We start from the raw sequence: 24,466 nt of genomic DNA, 5'->3' as shown, positions 1-24,466 counted from the left end.
AGAAAGAGGCTTTGGAGGAGCTTGCGAATATATTATGCGTTAGACCCAACGTTAGATCTTCTTTGTTTTCATCAATACAGTTTTATGTAAGTATCAGCTGTTTATGTATTTTAAAGTCTGAGTTGTTATTCATTATTTCAGAATCTGTTTTACAGCGTGTATGGATCCTTTGGATATTTGGCGATCATTTTTTTCTGGAGGCCTACTGGCTAGCCACATGCTTTGCAGTTCGCGGCCATTTTCCCGTCCTCATGCCGGATGAAGCTTCCAATGGAGAAAAACGACGTAAAAAGGGATAGATATTAGTCTTATAATAAAGATAACTAATCCAATCCATGCTCCAATTATTATGATGAATTTCCCTTTGGCGTTGATTGCAAATTCGTGATGTCCTACAGAGAGCTATTTTTAGATGGGAAATTATATTCCAAGTCAACTGTGAGTTTATGTTTTATCTGCACCTGTCAATCCAGTAATTCTTACTTGCTGAGTCTTGCTCACCAATGAAAGCTGCATTATCAGTATCCTTTCATATAGACATTCACGGCATTCAAACAGTACATTAATGAAGCATTTTCTATAGAAGTAGAAACATATTATCATGCTCAAAATGAGGTTAGTTACCATAATAAATCTGCCACAGACTCCATATTGGTAGTTTTGGCTAGCCAAAGATTTTTAAAAGGTCGATAAAACATTAGAAACCTTCAGATTAATTGATACCTAACTTACAAGTTCACTGAAAAACTAGCATGATCCTTCCTGTCATCATATGCACACAATCTTACTATAGAATTATGAAGTTAATTCTGTCTTCGATAGGGTGTAGTGAAATGTTTTATAGTAATAAATACATTTAAGAGTGTGCTAGTGGTGGGCTGATCATCGATTATAATGGAAAATTAATGGATTTTGAAACATTTATAGCAATATCGATCATAAAATCCAAAAATTTGTTAAGTGAATTTTCCATAGTTTTTTTCCTCTTTTTCCGGAATCACTTTCCAACATTGTTTTCTTCATTAGTCAAAAGGTCCAGCAGATGCTTGTTTGACTGGTTGAAGTAGCACTAAAGCATCCGACCCATGCATGCTATACAAATTGGCAGACAAGTTTGTATGTTCAATAAACCAGTCAACAGCTTGTGTTTATGTTGGTGTTTGAATGTAATGATGACTTTTCAAACAAAGAATTTGGCAATCACCATGTGTGGTTTTTATGTATGAAAACATATGCAAATAATTAAAAGACATCGGGTAAACGAATGTCAATGCGTCAGCACTACACATGGTTGAAATATAGATAATTCATAGATATTTAATTTACATACAAGCATGATATATGTGTCAATAACCACAAAAGTTGAATTGTAAGTAAAATTATTGTGTAGTTGTGATCTCCAGGAGTTAATATCAATCAAACATGGGCTTGTAATGATCTGTCTGGTTGATATTTAGTCATCTTATTTTTACCTTTAAGAAAAAGCGGCAGACTGAAGTTTTGATAAATTGTTTTGCTCCTAAAATTAACAAACCAGAAAACAATGATGTTTACTAAATATCATTTGCATAATCTTCAGATTAACTTGTAGATTAAATCTGATTTAAAAAATCTGACAATAATCGATAATTGATCGGACAAGGTCATCTGATTATCCAGATTAATCGATCGTGAATATCTCATCCGATTCCCATCACTAGAATGTGCTTGATAAATACCAACAAGTGACTAGGATATGATTTACAACTACAGATGAAAATAGGAAAGGCGTGTAGTGTGTGCCTCCACCATAACCCTCTTATTGTGTATGTACACACCCCAAACATGCACCAACCCAGGATGTACATCGGTGTGTAATGAAGCCTTTCAATCTCCTATCGGTTGCACTTACAGTGGTCATTGGGACCAAATCTGTAATGGGATAGCCAATGTGTAGTGTGCTTCCTTGTGAGGCCTTATAAAATATAATACAGTACAATTCCACCAACATGCCAGGAAAAAAATAGGGTGGAGAAATCTTTTTATTTTTGAAATAGCTTTTACTATAAGGTTATATATTAAATATAGACAAGGAATCTTGACTTAAATAGTCCTTCTTTGAAAATGGCCAAAAAACTTCAGAGCAGTCATATTTAAGATAAAGGGTTGGTAGCTCGGCTAGTGTTGCCATATCATGATTAAGTGATTGTGGACACTACCAGGTAGAAATAGAAGAAACAGTCTTCTTGTCCTTAGTTTGCCAGTCCATTGTCCTATAGGTCAAGCTGGATCCTTACATGCTAACCCCAATACCACCCACTATGTATACCAGTAATAGATCTTGGACTTGAAAGTAAACATATAATAAATGGTTGTCTGGCTGGATTGTCGGGTCTGTTAAATACATAAAATCACAGTGCCTTACTATAAAAATACAATCATGAACTTGTAATACGGTATTAGGTCATTGTGCTATGAAATTTTATAGCAAATCAAATTTAGATTGAAAATCAACAATCTTGGAAATGGAAGGAAAATTTTGTCTTTGTTATATATTATAACAGTTGTTCGTGAGCTTTAGTTATTTTATTGATTATGTTGTGTGGTAACTTCAGAAATGCTTTCAGTAGATTTGGACAAAAAGATGATGAAAATGTTTTCCAACCCTTTTTTTTTCAAGTTCATCATTTTGAAAATTATTTCGGTATCTTTTTCGCATCTTTCTTTTTCGAGGATTTGCTGAATACTTTTGAAGAATGACATAATTGATGAGTAACGGAATTTTCGGAATTTTCATTGGCTTTTATGTTTTTGCAGTCAGACCGCATCAGTATTAAGTGGAATTAACAATTTTGGTAGGCATCTTCAATCATTTCTTAAAAGTTGAAGGTATTGCAGAAGGATACTTTCAGCAGATATATCCAAAAAGACACATTTGAATAGGTTAAGATATGTTATAAGTCAAAATCTTATAGATTTAATTTTGTTGCCTGATTGTGTGGCTTTATGATGTGTTGATTATTTTGGTGTTTTGTTAATATACACAAAAGTACCATGATTTAAAAAAATACTTGGGAATGATTAGCTTCCTGTTAATTTCAGATATAAAGGAATTGAACTTTACCCTGTTCAAGATTACAGGGGTCAGATTTGATTTATTAGAAGCTAAATTAATGTCAGATTTATAAACAATAATTGGCCAATAAGTTATAGATCTAGTTACAGTTTGTTGGATTGAATGGTTAATAAATTGAGTAATTAGGATTTCTGTTTCCCATTCTTATGATTTTAATCTCCAATATATATTGACTTTTTTAGAAATATCAAAGTTGCACTGAAGCACTTTATCTGTATATATATGAAATGGGCAGTGAACAAATTTTGTTTAATAATACCTGTTGACATTTCTCTAATATGATGATGTTATGTGTTTCAGCTGTAGTCTGTTTCAGAGTCATTGTATAAACAATGGGATCAAGGTCCCGATCCCGTAGTAGTAGTCCAACTAGGGTTGATCAGTTTGGGCGCGTTCTTCCTAAACATCGTAGTCGAAGCAGGGACAGAGAAAGATCCAGGAGTGTAAGGAGCAACTCCCGGAGTGTAAAGAGTAGCTCCCGAAGGAGTCGAAGTCCTTACAGGGGAGGCAGGAGCTCAAGAAGTCGTCGCAGCAGGAGTCCAAAGCCAGTGCTAAAGAGAAATATTCCTAAAAGCAAGCGACGGGTCTTCAAAAGGGACAGTCATGACAGACTGGTGTCTGTTTCACCATCTTCATCCTCGTCTAGATCACCTTCACCCCCTCAATTCCCACGGTATGACGTTTCAAAAAGTCCAACAAATGAAACCAATGTGAATGATCCAGACCTGATGAAATCCCGAGTTTTTATCGGAAATTTGCCGTATGACAAAATAACAAAGGCTGAAATGGAAGAAATCTTTTCTAAATATGGAAAGATTCTAGGTAGGCTATATTCTTTACATTTTTTATTACAGACTATCAGTTATAACATTAATGATGTTAATTACTATTCGAAAAATGAATTCTTTGAAAATTATATCCTCTACACATAAATACATCTCTTAATCCATGCAGTGGTAGGAAATTTACATTTCTCAATCCGTGCAATAATATGAATTTCGCGTTTTTTAAAACCGTGCAATGACAATGAATTTTCTTTGAAGAATTTTTCTTCTTTTAACTTTATGCTACCTGTCTTCCTAAATATATTATATTTGGAGCTATTGAGAAGTTTAAAACAAACACGGTTCAAAGAAGATATTTTTACCAGGTGGCCTATTTGGCTACCAAGTCATAAAGTCTAGGCGCCAATTGAAAAGTTAGTCGCCTGGTCTAGTTGTCTTAAATTTGGGGGAAAAAAACTCTATTAATTCTTTAGATCAGTATAACATCTTTGTAACTTTGTAACTGGTCGCCAATGAATTTAAGATGCCATGGCCACTAATATAGGCGCCACTGACAAATGACATTTACTCGAGTCAATAGTGGATTGAAATAAATGATTTTCCATTTAGATGGTATAAATGATCATGAGCTACAAAACGATTCCATTCATTGATTGATATATTCATAAAATTTATTTTACTAGTGCCAAAGCTGTAATTTTCAGGTCGTAGATTGCAGAAAAAATATTAAAACATGCTACTGTATATATATGCACCGAGATATCTCGTCATTATTATTTTATGAGAATATATCAATATATCGTGGTTTGTGATATTGTCTCACCATTAAATGTAAAAACAAAACTTTTTTTTTCAATGTTCCAGTAACTTTTAACTCCGCAGCATCATGGAATAAATACCAAGACTGGAAGCCCCGTCTTCATTTCTGACACAATGTCACCCTGAGTTGTCATTCGTTTAAAAAAGTCCTGATTCAAACCCTTACTTTCCTCTGAATCTAAAACAGTTGAGTTTCTTGCTAGTTTCTTTAATTCGAAATGCTTAAAAAAATCTCATGAAGGATTAATGTTAATTGCAGGAATAATAGCCATAATTGCTCTATTTAGAAATGTACACAGCGTTACTAAAAGCAGACAAAGCTTAAGCCTCTATGTTTTTGTTTATGAATATTAAATCTAATCAAGCTAAACTTAAGAATCCCCTAAGGGTTCATCTTCATTTGATTTCCTTTAAATCTGCTCGGTTATATCAACAATTCATAAATAAAGTATGTAAAACATCTAAAAATGGAACGTGAAACAAACCTGCGTGTGCCAAGTTAGATTCCCAGATGATAAACAGAAAAGTATGGCTTTGTTTATCAACTGCCGAGAAGTTTCATTGCCGGTTCATGGTGGCTTTTCAGTCATTTCAACATTAGGGTATGTGTTCCATCAACATATCTTTGTAATTTTGTCAGTATTTATATATGTTAAGAAAACACAGAGAGGTTTCAGGTATTTACATCATTCAAAATAAAAAATGCAATCTATATGACGTTAGCTTGTACAAATAAAGTTTTATGAAAAAAAAGTACTCCCTAATGTCAACTTCATACTAATTAAAATGGTATTGTTACCTGGTTGTCACAGCAATCCTATTTGACATTTGTTCCTAGTAAACTTAAGTGAAATGCAGGTACATTGTGGTCATGCTATAATTGGTTGGTGTAGCCTCTGTTTGACCTTTGACTTTACCTTAGTATTGAAATTAAGGAAATACAGGTTACTGAAATTTATCTTGTCTTTTGATTTTGTAAATCTCCGCCAGGAACCATTTCTTCTATTGAGTTCCAACTTTAGTGTCTAGTACTGCAATAAACCCCAATAACTAAAGCTGGGTAGCGATACGATTTGTATCGCGATGCAGGGGTCACGACACGATACGTATCACGATATACGAGAAGCTGATGACCTATCAGATATCTGGTATCCATCGTACAGTAGTCATGGTTTGTTTGTAGTAATTCCGAAATATTAAAGTCTTTGTCTACATTTGTTACAAAAAGCATACGCTTTGTCCGTTTCTCACAAAGCGCTCTTGAATTTAGATAATTTGGATTTGAAAGAACCCTAAGAGGTAGCTTTATAATCCGCTGGAACAGCTTTGTCAGCCATGTTGTTTACTATAAAACGTAAGCTAATGTTAGTCACGGGAATTCAAATTAACTACAAATATTAAAGTATCGCGATACAAATCAAGGATAGACAATGCATCAATGCACCACTCTGTGATCCTATACATCGATGCATCGGTGAATTGTTAGATTTGTTACACAACTACTAATAACCCACTGTATTTTACTTCTTCTTGATGAAGACATGTACATACATGAAAATTGTGATAAAATGCATTCCTGAAAACTAGACTTTTTAAATGCTTTATAGATCTTACGTTAACAGCTTATGTTTTGTAATCCAGGACAACAAGAGACAATAGGCAATGTTATAATAAGACTATGTAATCCAGGACAACAAGAGACAATAGGCAATGTTATAATAAGACTATGTAATCCAGGACAACAAGAGACAATAGGCAATGTTATAATAAGACTATGTAATCCAGGACAACAAGAGACAATAGGCAATGTTATAATAAGACTATGTAATCCAGGACAACAAGAGACAATAGGCAATGTTATAATAAGACTTTGTAATCCAGGACAACAAGAGACAATAGGCAATGTTATAATAAGACTATGTAATCCAGGACATCAACATTAATGTTTATCAGTTAACTGGTTACATGGTCGGAAGACCGCAAACAGGTTACCAAAATCAGTAACCGAATAATCGGATGTGCATGTATAATTTACATAACCCATGATCAGGAGCCCTATGTTTACCTGATAGATTGATAACAGGGAAATAGTAATCACTGTCAAAACTTTCCCTTTAAAACTGTGTATGGCATCAGTTGTCATTGTATGAGCTTGATAGCAATACACACATAAAAGGATATCGTAGGACAAAAGCTAAAAAAGACATGCTATGATGCCCAGTCACAGTTGGAAATACTTTAAAAGGGGAATGGATGGGAAAAAATGGTTAGTGCATATACAGAAGATTCAAGATTTCAAGAACTTCCAATATGCTCAATCATTTAAAAAATCAAACATGTCTTTGATATTTGGGAAACATTTGAGAAAAAGAAAACATTAGTCTATGAATGAATTAGTAAATTTCTCAAGATTCCAAAGATTGAGTGAGTCTGGGAATGAGGTGATCACCTGAGCTATCATTAACATGGTCCTCACAAATGTTTTAAAATTTCATCTTGGTTTGTATAGTCATTTAATGCCAATTATACTATCGATGCATTGTATTTATATAACAATACCCTGTGTTATTCAACTCTCAGACCATCAGTTAATCATTACAGCTGTTGATTAACAATCTGTTTATACCACACGTGGTATAAACTCTGTACGCATTTTGATTGGCTAACTCGGTGAACTTTGACCCAAGCTGCAATTGTTATTGACGTCATCAATAATCTAATGACGTCACATCACCGGGTCTCGGACGTTACCGGTACACTTCATTTGCATACGTGAAATTATACTTGGCCACGTTTCCCTTTGATTCCAGCCGATATTATTGTGGTAGAAACAGGTCACACGATTCAAAATTGTTGGATATAGAATTTATTTCACACTCGTAAGTTATTTTTTAATAGTTGCAAAAAACACTCGCTAAAGCTTGTGTCTTTTGTAACTTTAAAAAAATAACTTACTCGTGTGAAATAAATTCCGTATCCAACAACCACTCGTTGTGTAACCTCTATTTATATAACAATTACAGCTTTATTTCATATAAAGTCTGCATGCTATTCGAGACTGATATCGCAAACTGTATGCTTCTCAACAGTGGAAATTAACCTGCAGAAAGAATATCAAATTATATATGTAATTTACCAAGTAATTTTTAAAAAATATTTATTTGAAATAAATCTTTTCAACAGCCCGACATTAAAAAAAGAAAAAAAAACAAGTAAGTCTTCCTAAACAAGAATAAAAGCTTCCTAAACAAGAATAAGCTTTTGTAAAATTTACTAAATTACACCACATATTGGTCTGTCATATCAGTAATAAAACATGGTTTGGAATGTAAATACCTTGGAATATTACAATTATCATATATTAGCTATGTTTTCTTGTTGTTTGTTTGTTATAATTGTTTGACCACCTAGGGGCCTACCAATGATCAACCGGTTATGAGGTCGGAAGATTTTCTGACTGACCAGTTATTAAAATCCAACCAGTTTTACATCCCTTTTAGAAAGTAAAAATGTAGGAGATTAAATATAAACTGGTATAAAACTTATGCCAGCCTAGTCAGTCATCCATTACTTTTAAATTTAAACTCTGTTAACTTGACGCAAATGACAGATTTACAATGTCACTTGTAATTATCACAGATAGAAATATATTAATTTCTAGGAAATTTTGAAAATGTAATCAAGAATTGTTTGTTTCAAGAAATTTGACTAATATGACCTGTGTGCTTCTGTTCTAGATTTAGATACCATCAATAAGTACATGCTTGTCATTATCAGTAGTTCCAACAGGACTGTTCCAATAAAATATTTTTAACTTGAGAAGTGTTTGTGTTTTCTTAGAGTGACATGTTTTATGTGTGCTTTGATTGTGGTTATACATTATAATTTGATAAAAGATTGATAGAAGTAGTTAAGAGATCCAGATGAAAACAACTGCTGAACATGTTTTACATTGGCAGGTAGATAGCAAGCAGTTTTATTAGACATGTTTGAAAGATTGTCATATATGTATGCTGTGTGGAACAAGTTGCGTTTGATATGAATGTATCAGATTTAAATTATAACCATCTGATTTAGCATAAGATAAAACGCGATATTTGCAGTGAAGTAAAACATCGTGATATTTTGTTTACCGTTGAATTTACCGTGACTTCAGAATGAAGCTTTTGTTTAGTGCTTAAATGTGCTGATGTTATAGGTATGGTATGGAACTTTTACTGCGTGTCTCAAAATCCATAATTTAAAAAAAAACTTAACATGATTGCCTGAGAGAATAAGTTGGCTCTGTCAGATCTAAAATCCAGGGCATTAGGAAGGAAGGCATTTGATGATGTTAAAAAATTTGAATGCTTAAATTTGTCAAATCGCGATGTGCAAAATCCTACACTTTACATATAACACAGTGATAATTCAATAATAAATCATAGGCTTATCTTTACATATATTGTTTGGTGATGGGTCTACAGACTCCACATACACTAGGACGCAAAAGGCATGTACCTGGGTACATCGACAATGTATTACAGATTCTTTGAAGAACTACTTCTCATGTTTAACAATTTATACTTGCTTAAATAATACATCTTCAGATTGAAATACACATTATCTAACATTTTTTAATTTAGATGATATACTAATATGTTTTATTGTTAATATGACCTCATTTAGGGTAGCAAGTTATTGTAATTTATAAAAAAAAAAAAAAAAATGCTACACATCATTTTATCATGGCAAGTTATTGTTTAAAGTTTTGTAAATGTTGATGCTTTATATATGTACATGCATGCATTATTTTGTAATAAAATCAATTAATACCAATTATTCTCAGCACATTACATATTGTATATCATGTATCATAACTTCGAAAAGGCTTTGATTCTCACTGAAAGATTCATTAGCACACATGTAACATTTATTTTACTCATTTGATATAATTGTAGAATATTTTATTGTTGAAGGATAATTTCATCAGAAAATGCTGATCCTAATAATAAGTTTTGTTTAAAAATGAAATCTTTGCTGTTTGTAGTTATGTAGATGGGAGAAACAAAAGTTCTTGGGGAAAAGTTTGATAAATCATTGGATAAGTATGGACCAGGATTTTTTGATAATGTTTATTGTTAGGAAAAATCTAGCAAAGATTTTAATTTTCTTATATACTTTTGTAGGTATATCGATCCACGAGCGGGGTTTTGGGTTTGTCCAGTTTGAGAAGGAAGAGGACGGACTGAGGGCAGTTGAAGTTGAGAACGGGGGATTGCTGAAAGGGAAGAGAATCGGTAATTACGACCTGTACTATGTATGATAATGTACTTGTCAACAGAATGACAAGTCAATGGAAGAGGTAGATGATGATGGAAAAAGATCGATAAATAAAACGGGGGGCTTAGAAAAGCAATGAGGTTGAAATTGATACAAAATATGAAATGACCTAACCTATATGACCTAATAAGGGTGCAGGGCACAGGGTAATCGACAGTGGGGGCGCCCTTATTAAGATTTGTTATTCTGAAGTTTATGAAACAGACTATACCTTATAGCAGAATACCCAAGGCTGTGGAAATGGTAAAATAAAAAGTATTCTTGATGAAGATATCTATTCATATCAATTATTAAGCTTAAACATCACATGAATATTCCTGTAAAATTGTGGCCAGCTCTTCTTCAGAACAGAGAACGTGTATTCCACGATTTATGTTCAAATGTATCTCTTTTGTGTTCAGACATCGTTTTCTTTTACCTAATAATTGATTTAGTGCATTAGTTTCGGATACACTTTGTACTGACATCTGTATGAATAGACAAAATGTGGCGAAAACTTCTGTTCCAGTGACTTAATTTGCCAAGGAAAATTGAACACAAAGTTGCAACACATTTCACATGGATTATTACTTTTGAACACCATTTTGACACTCGGTCAAAGATTTTTTTCTTGGAAAAAAGGTAGGGGCACCCTTATTAGGTGATATACAGTATTTTCTGGTTCTTGCTGATGGGGTGCCAGAGATGGATCGTTAAGTGTTTTGTTGATAGCAAAATGTCACAAAAGGGGTCAGTGTAAATTTGATGTAAAATTCAGGTTATTTTTAGGGTTTTAACATCATTTCAAGAATAAAACCTAAATGGAATGTATATATTGATATTCAACTGTGAATATGTATTTATAAAAAAGTCACAAATATTTAACATGTATTATGAAAAGGAACAAATATTCAACGTGTATTTATAAAAAGGACCAGGGTATCATTTCACAAAGCTTCGTAACTTACGAATTTGCGTAAGTCACATTTACGAATTACTAAGCATTTCACAAAAACTTTGTAACTTACGAACATTCGTAAGTTACGCAAAAACCTTGCGTAACTTTACGCCATATCAACCCTGTCGTAACTTACGAAAACAATTTAAAATAGTGCGCAGGCATGCCCTTTTGAACAGAAAATGACATCATACTCATTTACAAATTAGCATAAGAGAACGAATATGCCTTGTGAGCGAGTGTTTCGAGGTGGAAACCGGGTTTTGAAAGTCGAGGAGGGATGCCGGCAAAATACACATTGTCATGAAACTAATTGTACTTATATTCTTATTCACTTCGTTCAAACGAACATAAAACATTTATCATATATAACTCAACACCAATGTATGGGCGTGGCCTTTAACGGTCCAATAGTTTATTTTCCAAAGTAGAATTAAAACCATCAAAAAAAAAAAAAAACAAGCGTTAACCGCGAACTTCCCTTTCGTCCCCGTCTGTTACTTCAGAATCCCAAGGTACTGTAATCTGTAATAACAATACACATTTTTGACACAAACGTAAGTTTGAGTCTATGTCAGCGCTTTTGAGGTGTAGCTGACAAAATCTACGATGCCCTCTGGCGGATACTGCCTTGGCCAATCTAACCGTTGCTTTACAGTAACTCCGTAATGCTATGCAGTAAATATTTGTAAATATCGTAAATATTCACGATAAAAAATGACATATAGTAAAGTTCAGCTATAAAAAAATCACCTTTTGTTTTGTTGTATTTTAGAAGCTGACAGGACAATGTTGGGTTGTTTTTTTTTTGCATTTTTGTTCGCTCTTATACAACTTCCACTGCCACTTCACAATCATATTCAATTGTTATTTTGTACATTGAAAATCACTCATCCAGCATCCGATTTTGTCCGCCATCTTTCAGTAATGTAAACAATAATAAAAGCAAGAGTAGGTGATCAAACCCAACTTTGACTGTCAGTTTCTCACTGTAATATTAACTTGGATGTGATTGATGTAGTCTGCAGATGGTTAGATTATATAGATGTTTTTTTACGAAAGGAAAAAGTTGTCTATTCATCATGACAATACCACAACAACGGCAGTCGAGTACCATACGCATGTTTGCAAATAAAAAGTTCAATAAATTCTCACTGAATAGGATTTCGAAATGTCAAATGGACTTGTGAATATTAATATTGTCTTCGGATCTATTGATTATATCCTACGTAATGCACATGAAGTTTTTCGTTTACAGAACGCTTACCGCATTAACGTGGCTGTCTGCATGCAGATGTAGACGTCACTGAAAATTTCATCTCTAATTATAGCGACTGATTCTTTTTTCTAATATTCGTGATGGTTTAAAACAATATAGAAAATGATCTATATTACTTCATTATCATTTGAAATTTACATAACAGTCGAAGCATATTACAAAAAAAGAAAGGGGTCTACGATGTATATCTACATAGACCTTTATTATGTTTAGTTTTGAACGCTTCAGGGACGGTTAAAGGGCAGTAACTCTTTAGAAAACACCATTTTTCATGGAAATGTACTGATTGCTAAATTTAACCAGAGATATTTAAAGGCAGTGGAAATGTTATATTCCTCCATCTGCGGTTTTTTCTGTCTTAAATCATTTCAGCTTCTGAATTAAATTAACCTTTAAACTAATGCACAGTAAAGTATTGATAAATCAATGCAAATAATTTATTATAACTTAGACTTATTATTATTATTTAATTTTTTTTCTTTATAACACAAGTACATATTATTTGAGAAGAACAGCAAAAATTACTAAGTTCATTATTCTTCCAAACAACAAAAATGTGTAAAACTTTTTTTGTGTTGTGCATATATCCTACTGTGAAATAACTTGGCATGACTAAAGATAATAGTATTGTCTTGATGGCTGTTACATACTATATCATAGGTTGAGTTAAATATTATTTTCTTCTTATCAATTATGGTCAATGGTGAAAACACATTATTTTCATTTGAATTGTTAAGTCGGTTTAATGTTCAAATTCAGATTAATTAAATTAAAGCAACTATTAATAATGTATATATGTGTTAACTTTTCTGACAAAGTCTTCAAGTAACCTGATTAAATTTGACAGAAAATCAAAATAAGTAATTTTGTTGTTAAGAATAGTGGGCTTAGCCATTTACAACTGTTCAGATTCTACTTAATAAGGTTTGATTTTTAACATTTTGGCAAATTTATCTTATCAATATCCAATTTAGTTTTAAAGATAAGCAGTACTTCCATTTTTATGAAACTAAAAATTACTTCAGTGTTCTAATAATTTAAACACATGAACAATTGAAAGAAATACATTTGTATGAAAAACATTCATAATGGACTTCGAAGAATGCTACTACATGTACAGTTCATCCAGTTTGGGCATTCGAACTACATTTTCATCTGACAGATGCTGCAGATTAAAAAAGAAGCTCTGATTTTGAAATCGATGATATCAATACATCCAGTATGGAGTGTAAACATATAACGTAGAGTGCTATATGAAAATCATGTTCACTCTAATGAGCGATTAAGAAACTGTATCAAGTCTGAGCTGATATGAGCATGTAATTCAAAGTTTTGAATATAGTGCTTAGTTTAATGTGCCCGTCGTGATGGTATACCCTGCCCTGTCTACATCCGCATTCTAGGCCTCCAGAGTCTGTTTATCAGACCCAGGTGTTTTTAACCCACCATCATCAGATGGTGGGCTATTCAAATCGCCCTGCGTCCGTGGTCCGTCTGTCCCTCCATCCGTAAACAATTCTTGTTATCTCTATTTCTCAAAGTACTGAAGGGATCTTCTCAAATTTCATATATAGGTTTCTCTTGGTTTCTAGTTCTGCATATTGAATTTTCAGACCAATCGGAAAACAATATGGCGGACAGGCAGCCATCTTAGGTTTTGACAATTGAAGTTTGTTATTGCTATTTCTCAGAAAGCACTGAATTGATCTTTCTCAAATTTCATATGTAGGTTCCTCTTGGTGCTTACATTAGTTATGCATATTGCATTTTGAGACCAATCGGAAAACAATATGGCCGACAGGCAGCCATCTTGGATTTTTACAATTGAAGTTTGTTATCGCCATTTCTCCGAAAGCACTGAAGGGATCTTTCTCAAATTTCATATGTTGGTTCCTCTTGGTGCCTAGTTATGCATATTGCATTTTTTGACCAATCGGAAAACAACATGGCCAAAAGGCAGTCATCTTGGATTTTTACAATTGAAATTTGTTATCGCTATTTCTCAGAAAGTGCTGAAGGGATCTTTCTCAAATTTTATATGTAGGTTCCCCTCGGTGGCTAGTTATTGATATTGCATTTTGAGACTAATCGGAAAACAACATGGCCGACAGGCAGCCATCTTGTATATTGACAATTGAAGTTTGTTATCGCTATTTTACAGAAGGTACTGAAGCGATAGAACAATCTGCCACAAAATATAATTCAAAACCTTGACATAACATCATTCAAACCAGGGCTCGCACACACGATAAAATCCTAAAACAATCACAGAAGTATTTTTAACCTGAGCTCTCTCTTATCAAAAAGCTGGTAGCTAGATGGGGCGCTACATCAAATGTATAAATATCTTTTCAATGGCTAAGGATAATGATAATTTGTGAAGCGCTTATAGGCATGGGATCCTCAAAAGTTTGAAAAGAAAGGCCTCATCAATTTTACAGGTAATCTAGGACCTTCATATTACATCTACAACTACGTATACATTAACTCATTGAAGATGTCAAATAAGACTACCTGAGTACCTATTCTGACAATTAGCTGCCAAGACGCACTTGCAATCAAAAGTAGATATGAATTTCTTTTCTTGACAATATTTTGGTCTAGTCCTAATCAGGTATTGGTGATGTTCCATACAAAGTTGACCCATGTCCCCACTAAACAAAAGCAGTTAAAATAATTTGTTTTCGTTTGTGTCTTCAGTACTTTCAGTACTTTGATTACTTCTTCATATTAGATTTTTTGAAAATTTTGTGTGTTTGCTTGGACCGTCAAGACTCGAATGATCACTACTATCATTTTACTCATCCATTACAACTCCTGACACGCAAGTAATGCGTAACTCACGTGCAGTCATGTACGTGACCCTCACATTCGTTTCAATTACCTGTGTTACCTTGCTCTACATACCGGACACCCGTACGTGTCACCACAATGTTTACGAACGTCGGAGTCACGTGACTATGATAAATTCATGCATATTCGCAGACTGTGCCAACATATGGTCTATTTTAAGAACATTATGTATGTCTTTTAGCATTGAGCAAAATTTGTGAAAATTGCGTTGTTACTGTTTGTTTTAACGCATGATAAACAATAAGAATTAGAATTTTATAGAAAAAATGATCTTTAACGCATGATAAACAATAAGAATTAGAATTTTATAGAAAAAATGATCTTCTCTCAATAATAGGGTTGTTTTGATGGAACAAATTGAAGTTCATAGTGTGTGTACGTGACCCGGGAATAGGACCGGCGTACAATTTTCGCCCCAGAAGTGTCGTCCTTTTTTACCTCCAAGTGAGAGAGTGGTATATTTTTACCGGGAGAACGTACGATTTTGACGTAAGATACAAAAAAGTTACGAACACCTTTGTGAAACGCACTTACGAAATTCGTAAGTTTTGCGTAACTTTTTCGTAAATATTTACGAACGTTCGTAAGTTACGAAGCTTTGTGAAACGATACCCAGGATACTTTGTACTATTATTACTTCATTATTTGTTATACAAATCTACTTATTAATTTAGACGTCAAGATGGCAATGACTGGTAGGAGATCAGGCCCGCCCAAGCCACAAGGACCTGGAGGACGATCACCACCCCCTGCAGGCTATGAACGGGACCGTGACAGAGGGTGAGTTTTCCTATCTGTCGGTGCAATGGCTACACACCATTCCCAACATCCAATGACAGTGGTATATTGGCTACACAGTCATTCTAGGTTTGGTATATGGAAATAACCCAATGACTGTCATGGGTATTGGCCTGGAACAGTCTTAGAAGACATAAGTGGGACTGTCTGACCTGAGGACTGCTTTGGGTGTAATCGATACCAAATATTTTTGGCAATACATCCACATCATGGTTGATCCATATTGTAGGTATCCATGTCATATTGATTTTGCTTGTTAAAAATCTTTGCTATGTGTGCAGGTGTTGAACACTAGTAAAGTTGATATTATGAATGAAATACTTCAAAGAATGATGTATTTTGAAAGTCCTGCTGTACCTTTCCTTGCCAGATTACCATCTCCTTTACTTGGGAGAGATGGGCGGATGAATCCGCTTAGACTTGGTGCAGTGGATCCATCTGATAAGGAAAGGTAACTCCAGGCCAGCAGTTGAATGTGTAGTGGCTTTCTCAAGTGCATGTTTTGTTACTTTCCCAGCTTTTTACAATTAACGGACAAGATACATAAGCTCCCATAAATCGACAGAATTGTAGCCATGGGCTAAAAGACAAATCAGCACAATATTATGAGGTAGTTATGACAGAAAGAATAGGTCAAAAGCAACAGAAATCAGAATATTTTTAGAATTGGAAAGCTGCATGCATCCAGCACATGAGGCGTACTGTAGTAAAAAGGTTGTTTGGGGTTGAGGAATTGCTGTCAATTTATAATTTAGCTGTTTACAGATAGAAAATACTGCATTTGCTAAGATACTATCAAATGATTCTTCATGTCTATGTATCTAAGCATATCCAGCTTTATCAGTAATGAAAGGATATACACAATATACCATGGATACAGGATACCATGGATACAGTAAGGAGGCTGATTTAACAGGATTTAAGATTGAGTGTCTATATCAAGTTGTGAACCAAGAACCTAGTGTTGTGTAGAGTTTGTTCCTTGTGGCATGCTTGTTGCTGTTGATTTGTATGAATCCTGTTGTAGGAAGAAAGAAACAACACCACCTTACATAAAAGATACAGTTGTGTTTAGGAAGATCAAGATTACATAATTTCCATTGCTGAATGGTATTGCATCAAAACAAGTACCATGTTCTATAATATAAATCTGTAAATTATCAACCCAAATCCATACTCTGATCAAAGTAGTGATACTGATAGGTACAAAATACTTTTCCTTTTGGCATGAGTGTCGATATAGTTTCTTTTTCTATCATTTCTTTATTTTCATACATGTTTTACTCTGTATATCAACACAGAATATGTTACTCTGTATATCAACACAGAATATGTTACTTAGCCAACTTCATACACATTCTAGTATTTAAAATTTAAAAAAAATATAGATCTTAAAGGGAATGTTAGAGTAAAATCCTTAATTCTTAACATTTTTATACGCCTGTCATATTTGATGGGAGTATTGTCACAATGTGGTATGGCGTTGTCCAGCTGGTGTAAACTTACTTGTTAGTAATACTGTATTGAAGTTCTAGAAAAGAATCACAATCATCTCCAAAAGCACCAACTGGATTACTAGGGCAGTCCGTGGCTGGATTAACAAGAAATTTAACTCGTGATAAACCACAGACAGTTTTACATTTGTCTTGATTTTGCTGTTTATATATATTTATATATATAGTTTTTTTCTTTGTTGCCTAATTAGCTTTTATAATTTGCTTTCCATTAGATCATATTGATTTAAGTTTTATGTCATTACCATATCTGCTCTGTGTTTGTAATTTCGTTATGGTGCCTATAACAGTTGATAACAATGTAAACGAGGAAATAGTACACATCAGATTACCTTTGTTATCATGTATAGATCTACATGTATTGCTGGAGGATTAACATATGTAATCAGAAGCCTTTGCTAGCGAGGATGACATATATAATGAGGAAAAGATTTATGAAAGTGACCCATTTATGTGAATATAGAAGAAAGTTTAACTATCCATTATCATTATAAATATTTTATTATAAATAAAAAGAGTAAAATCTTCTCTTTTTTTCTCTTTTTTTTTCACCTTTTGTAAAGTGATACTGAAAGCTGGCCAGTTTAATAAAATATAATCAGGTCGGGAAGTTATGAAATATTTTTACCTCAAAACATTTTGTGAGATGAAAATTTGATGACAGTGATATATTATTATGGCAAAAACTTTTTCTATAGTATAGGACAGAAATGTGCCATGATATCTGTATTCAGTAGAGAAATGTGCAACAGAATATTACATGATGGAAACATTTAACAATAGGGACTTTTGATCTTGTGACTTTTCCCAATCATAAAATGCAGGTATTTCTGCTTACAAGGAAAATCACTTTCAGATTAAGCATTGAGAAATCTGATTCTACTTTGTATATGGGATTATTGGTGAGGTTGTGTGTTTTGCAGTGTTAATATTGACTCTATTCCCAAATTAAACAGATACAAAAATGATAACGGAGGAGTGAGATGATCCTGAAATATTGTATATTGAAGATCTTTAATTTTACAAGTGTATATTCTGAGAGAACTGGCACTGTTATAAATGACATGTTGAACAACAATTATTTCATGTTAATTCACTATTCTGGGACCAGATGAGTTTTTTTTTCTTCGATTAGAGTTGCTGAGAGGTACGCAATTACAATTATTGTCTGATGGACTGCAATTTGTGAAATGATATTTGACATCTAAGTACAGTGCATTTAGATTCATATTGTAAGGTTTGCACTAAGTCATGTGAGATTCTCTTTCTGTCAACAGCTATCCACCACCACCAGGTGGCAGAGCCCTCCCTCCGGAACGGGAGAGGTCACCGTTGAGAGGCGACCCCTATGATGACCGGTACAGAGATCCGTACAGGGATTCTGCATTGCCTCTGCCTCCTGTCAGGAGAGATGACCCTTACTATGACCGTGACCCCTACAGACGCCCGCCCCCTCCAGATGACCCCTATTTTGACAGATACAGAGATGATCCTTACAGAGTGTAAGTGCCCACACCACAAGGCTTGAATGAGGATATTAATTACATCATAAACTTAGTAATATCAAAACTACAACAAGAGATGATTTTGACAAGACTTTAATTGCAAAATTTATTCCCTGTGAACAACTTTTAACTGGACAGTAATTGAAAATATTAGCCATTTAAAATTTAAACAAAGATACAGGCATAATATTAAAATCAACAATTTATATTGCAGACCAAGAAGAGATCCTTACGCTGACCCTTACAGAGATCCGTATTTTAGAGATCCATACCCTCCTCCAGCTGCATATGACCCACCACCGCCACCACCACCAAAAAGACAACTTCCCATTGACTGTGAAGTCATCATCCTCAACTCACAACTTAAGTAAGTCTCCATTAAAATTGATGCACTGTATTAAATTTTTAGTATGTAATTGAACAGGTTGTTACACTTGGTGCTCTCTCCAAATAATGCAAGACATAAAAAACATGCCTCTCCCTGAAAAAACAAATGGAGACAGGCACTCAAAATTAATTTTTATGATTCAGTTAGTGACATGAATGTAAAAGTAAAAAACAACACCTGATAAAGTTTTCTTTTTGTATTGCAGGAATTATGCAGAGTTTTTAGAGCGAAAGTTGAAGGGAATTTCCTTGTTTTCCAAAACTGTCGTGATTGCTGAGGATCGGACGATCCCACAGATGATAGAGGATGCTACAAAACGTAATGTTTTGTTTGCAATTGTTGTGAACAGCCAAAACGAGGTGCACCAGTCTTTAACCCTAAACATACTCCATGGGACGCCGCAAGGTAAGCGTTTGCTTGTTTGTATTATGGTTAAGGTTGACTCCAAAATTTCTTACTCATCCTCTACTGCTTATTCTTGACCAATATTGTATAAAAAAAAATACCTATTTCATTAACACCAGTACATGTGGATAGCGACTAAAAGAGCATATCTACAGTACTATCACTGAACTATTCTCACACTATGTAATAGGTTTAAGATTTTAAATCGATAGCTAGAAATTTCTGTTTGGGTTTCAGGTCACGAGATCAACATTAAAAATCTGTTTGGGCAAGTAATCATTCAACTGTGAAATAGTTTGTACAACAATATTGTTAACATGGTGAAAGAATTTGGTCATGTTTTCATTTGAGAGTAATATTTTTTCAAAGAAAATTGAGAGCGACCAGTCTACATCATGGCAGGTTATTTAACCAGACCAGAACATATTGAAGTATTAGCATTTTCACTCCAGTTTATATCTGAAAGATTGGTCTTGTTTTGAATACTGTTGTGTTCCCAGATTTTGGGTATATTTATTTTCTTTTTCATTTTACAAATGCACTCTAAAATTGTTGCTGTCATCAACTTTAGATACTGGTATATAACATAACTTTGAAAACTATCATAATACTGATACAGTAACTTTGAGTTAACTTGAAAGTTGACAGGAAGATTCTTAAATTTGAGTTAACTTGAAAGTTGACAGAAATATGCCTTAACTTTACAGAAGATTGTAAAAATATAACCTTAAACTTGACATGAATATGCATTAAACCGTAAAATTGACAGGAATATGCGTTAACATAAAACTCAACAGGAAGGTGCGTAAACTTGACATGAGATTTGTTAACCCTAAAATTGACAGGAAGATGCGCTAACAGAAAACTCAACAGGAAGATGCGTTAACAGAAAACTAAACAGGAAGATGCGTTAACAGAAAACTAAACAGGAAGATGAGTAAACTTCACAAGGGATTCGTTAACCCTAAAATTGACATGAAAATGTGTTAACAAAAAACTAACAGGAATATGCGTAAACATGAAACTCAACAGGAAGATGCGTTAACATAAAACCCAACAGGAATATGCGTAAACATGAAACTCAGCAGGAAGATGCGTTAACATAAAACTAAACAGGAAGATGAGTAAACTTGACACGAGATTCGTTAACCCTAAAATTGACATGAAAATGTGTTAACAAAAAAACTAACAGGAATATGCGTAAACATGAAACTCAGCAGGAAGATGCGTTAACATAAAACCCAACAGGAATATGCGTAAACTTAACACAAGATTCGTGAACCTTTAAATTGACAGGAATGCACGTTAACAGGAATATGCGTAAACTTTACATGAGATTCGTTAACCTTTAAATTGACAGGAATACGCATTAATATTAAACTCGAGAGGAAGATGCAAAGAAATCTGATGCGGAGATGCATTAACCTTGAAATTGACTTTGTGTAATATTGAATGGCTATATTTTTTTTTTTTTTTAACTCGCATATCTCAAAAACAGATAGCCACAGTTGAATACAATCGATTCTGTTGCGAAAACCCTATTTTACGGTATTTTTATTACCTTCAGCCTACAGTATTTGCAGCATGTCTGGGAACTTCCACAAAAGTATGCCAGTCATCATAGTCATATTATCTACATTCAAAAAAGTTTCATCTTCAATCTGGAACAACTATACCCTTATTGAAGAAAGGACTGCAAGAAGCTGATTTACTCGGAAAAAAATTGTTGGATATGATTCTGACATTTCTACCATTTAATGATTTATTTGCCGGAGTATATTCTGTAAAGTGAAACACTGTAAAAGAAGATTTAAAAAAAAAAAAAAAAAAATAACAAATATAAAGCTGAAACAAGGAAATAATAAAAAAAAATATATGTGTATCCTTTCTTAAAACTGAATACAGTATATCTACAAAATTCCCTAAACTCTTTGTAGAACACAGAGAAAAAGTCCTGAATAAAAAACTTGACAAACTCAAAATAATTTTAAACGCTGAAAAGTCGGAATTTTTTATGCTCAATATAAGCAATTTTGCTGTGCGTGCTTTCTTGTAAAATCTGAAACGTGCCATTGCAGTGTAATCTCTACACGACACTCATCTGTAAACATCTGTAAGTGGTGCATTTCATTACAAACTGCTGATACTTTTAAAAACCAAATAAGAATTTGAATTATTTTCTATAAAATTGAGATGTCGTTATCGGACTTTTCGAGACCTTTTAAGACCATTTATACAGGAAGATATTGTGACCAGATGAGGCAAACATTAAATAACATCAAAATTCAGCTACAACCAACATTTTCTGGGATGATAAGCATCGAAGCATCTAATAATAAACTTATGATGAGTTGATTTCGATTATTTATGGTCAATAAAATTTATATAGTGTATTTAATTCCTTAAATGTGTCTTTGATTTTTGAATAGAACACAGAAATATGCCAGTAGATGACGCCATTACATTGATCAATCGGAGTTTTGATCAGTACACCAAAACGACCCGAGAGAAGGCTGCTACGGCTATGCCTGCTGCTCCCGCGGCACCCGCACCTGCCGCCCCAGCTCCTGCTGCCCCTGCTGCAAGGAGTTCTGCCCCTTTTGTACCCCCTAGCTCAGATTTATTATATCTGTTGAATCTCCTGGCCGACAGTAGACAGTTGACAGTGGAAGAGCTAGATAAAGTTATTGTATATCTGAAAGAAAGACGAGAGAAGCAAATGGTAGCAGAAGGCCGTCATTTGCCCGCCATGGAAGATGGTAGGTTTTGTTCCCCATATCTGCCATTTGAGTGTTGACTTACCTACAGAAGAAGACTAAAAGAACATAATTCATGCTTGTCAGATTACCTGTTTCTTTTACCACCATCTATAATGTTTAAATAATGGAAATCCGGAAATAACACTTATTTATCTAGTGGACAATGTATGGAACATTTGTTTCATTTACTGAAATTATAGGTGCAAGTCATAGTATTCCATGTCCACCATTTGCTGTATGTTGGACATGACTGCTTGACAGAACCATATTTTCTTGAAATAATGTTTTCCTTGTTATGTTGTAGTCCGAGGAATTTTTGGAGGAGAACAGAGAAAGGAAGAATCTGCCTCTTTACAGAGGGAGCAGCAAGAACTACAGGCTAAGATCCTGAGTATCCTTAATGGCCCAGGGGAAACAGGCCAAGCAGCAGGGTTGGCCAAGGTTCCTCAACGTCCTGGTCATCCAGGACAGCATATGGGCAATGGCACTCCACAGCAAGGTGGACAGCCAGGCATGTCATCCCTCATCAATTTTGACAGTCCCAGTGTTCAGAAAGCACTTGACAACCTCATTCAGAGTGGGCCAAACTTGTTGAAGACCATTTCAACTCCCCAGGGGCCAACAATGACGCAACGTGCCCCACTGATGTCACGTCCTGAACACACCCAGCAGCAAGGTTTATTGCCACGTGATTCCTTTAGTAGTATGGCTGGAGTGATGAACAGTGCCCACCCTGCTGGAGTACCACCCCAGCAGAGACCTCAGTTTGGTCAGCCGATGGGCATGCCAGGAGTAGCACCTAGACAGGCACCGCCTCCACCTGGCAGAAGGCCATTTTGAAGTATAAGAACACTGTCTAGTCTTTGATTGTAATCATTCTCATTCATACTCGATGCCATAATTGTCATTACTGCTTAGTAGTTCTCAATTTTCACAGTGGATGTTTTATTGATAACAGATGCTGATGTTAATATTTGTGTACATGTAATTATATTCATTGTTCATCAATAATGTAACTTGACAGGTATTTTAAAGACATTTAAGAAAATCATGGCTTCATTTCAAATTTTTTAATGCACATAATGTGGCATTATTTTATGTACATGCTGATGTGAAGTTGTTTTACCAGTTCTTGTCGAATGATGATTGGACACTGTATGAAAGTTTCAGGTGTGTAAAAGGAAAAAAATAAAAAATATTTGACGTACAAGATACAAGCATTTTTCTCTTGCATACGTATGCATGTGTTCAAAATTAAAAGTTCTTTAACGGTTTTCAGTAGTGGATGTGATGACATTTAGCAGGTTGCAACTGTTGTAAGTTCTTGCTAAGGATATAACAAGTAATATTTGAAAGGAATCTTATCCATATTGAAAAGTCCTTGCATGTACTTAGTTCTAAAGAGGAATTCATAAAATCTTTATCATTTAATATAGCAAGCACCTTGATATTAAGGTTTAATTGATATTTTCAATACAAGTCTCAATTTTATTGGTGATATATCGACTGATTTTACAGATAAATCTGTTGGTAGCCATGGAAAATACTGCTAAAAGAAAATGTTAATGAAACCCTTTGACAAAAGTACCATCGATCTGACTATAAGTCACCATAACATTGTGTGACCATTATATCGCAACCAATGGCAACAGTTCACCTGCAAAAACAGTTGTACACATCTAATGGAATCTGCATAAACAGGAAAAATATTTTTTGTTGGTTCATACGAAATGGTAACAAATTAACTACACATCATTGAACTGTCTTGATAACAGAAAAGTGATAAAATATTTACACATTGCTTTGAATTGATCTAATATGCAAGGACGATACATCTGTAATACAATTATTTTTTTCATTATTGGATATATACTGCATCAATCACTAAAGCAGCAATTTGCAACATTTAAGGTCGATATAAAACACAGCTTTGAAGGCGAACATTTAAGGTCGATATAAAACACAGCTTTGAAGGCGAACATACCAT

The 24,466-nt window shown here is 34.2% G+C and overlaps 1 protein-coding gene across 2 annotated transcripts; it reads left to right on the top strand.

Annotated features, from left to right (window-relative positions):
• The first annotated feature begins 1 nt into the window (after position 1).
• On the top strand, positions 2–23,691 carry LOC117338378 (nuclear receptor coactivator 5-like). 2 transcript variants are annotated; one of them, XM_033899713.1, is made up of 9 exons: positions 28–86; positions 3,416–3,937; positions 9,888–9,998; positions 15,785–15,890; positions 18,700–18,924; positions 19,142–19,294; positions 19,521–19,720; positions 22,150–22,479; positions 22,784–23,691. In XM_033899713.1, the coding sequence occupies exons 2-9, from the start codon at positions 3,448–3,450 to the stop codon at positions 23,317–23,319; spliced, it is 2,151 nt and encodes a 716-aa protein (XP_033755604.1). In that variant the 5' UTR covers positions 28–86; positions 3,416–3,447; the 3' UTR covers positions 23,320–23,691. The 2 variants fall into 2 exon arrangements, with proteins under 2 accessions (XP_033755605.1, XP_033755604.1); XM_033899714.1 differs by lacking the exon at positions 3,416–3,937 and having other exon boundaries at positions 2–86; positions 22,784–23,382.
• The last annotated feature ends 775 nt before the right edge of the window (positions 23,692–24,466 follow it).

Source organism: Pecten maximus, chromosome 11 (assembly GCF_902652985.1).
Source record: "Pecten maximus chromosome 11, xPecMax1.1, whole genome shotgun sequence".
Classification (NCBI taxonomy): domain Eukaryota; kingdom Metazoa; phylum Mollusca; class Bivalvia; order Pectinida; family Pectinidae; genus Pecten; species Pecten maximus.
The sequence above is the reverse complement of the archived record's forward strand: the minus strand, read 5'-3'. Positions and strand labels throughout refer to the sequence as shown.

Coding starts and splice junctions, on each gene's coding strand:
- LOC117338378 (XM_033899713.1), top strand. CDS start 3,448: ATGGGATCAAGGTCCCGATCCCGTAGTAGTAGTCCAACTAGGGTTGAT. Junction 18,925..19,141: donor AGAGATGATCCTTACAGAGT/GTAAGTGCCCAC, acceptor TTTATATTGCAG/ACCAAGAAGAGATCCTTACG. Junction 22,480..22,783: donor TTTGCCCGCCATGGAAGATG/GTAGGTTTTGTT, acceptor GTTATGTTGTAG/TCCGAGGAATTTTTGGAGGA.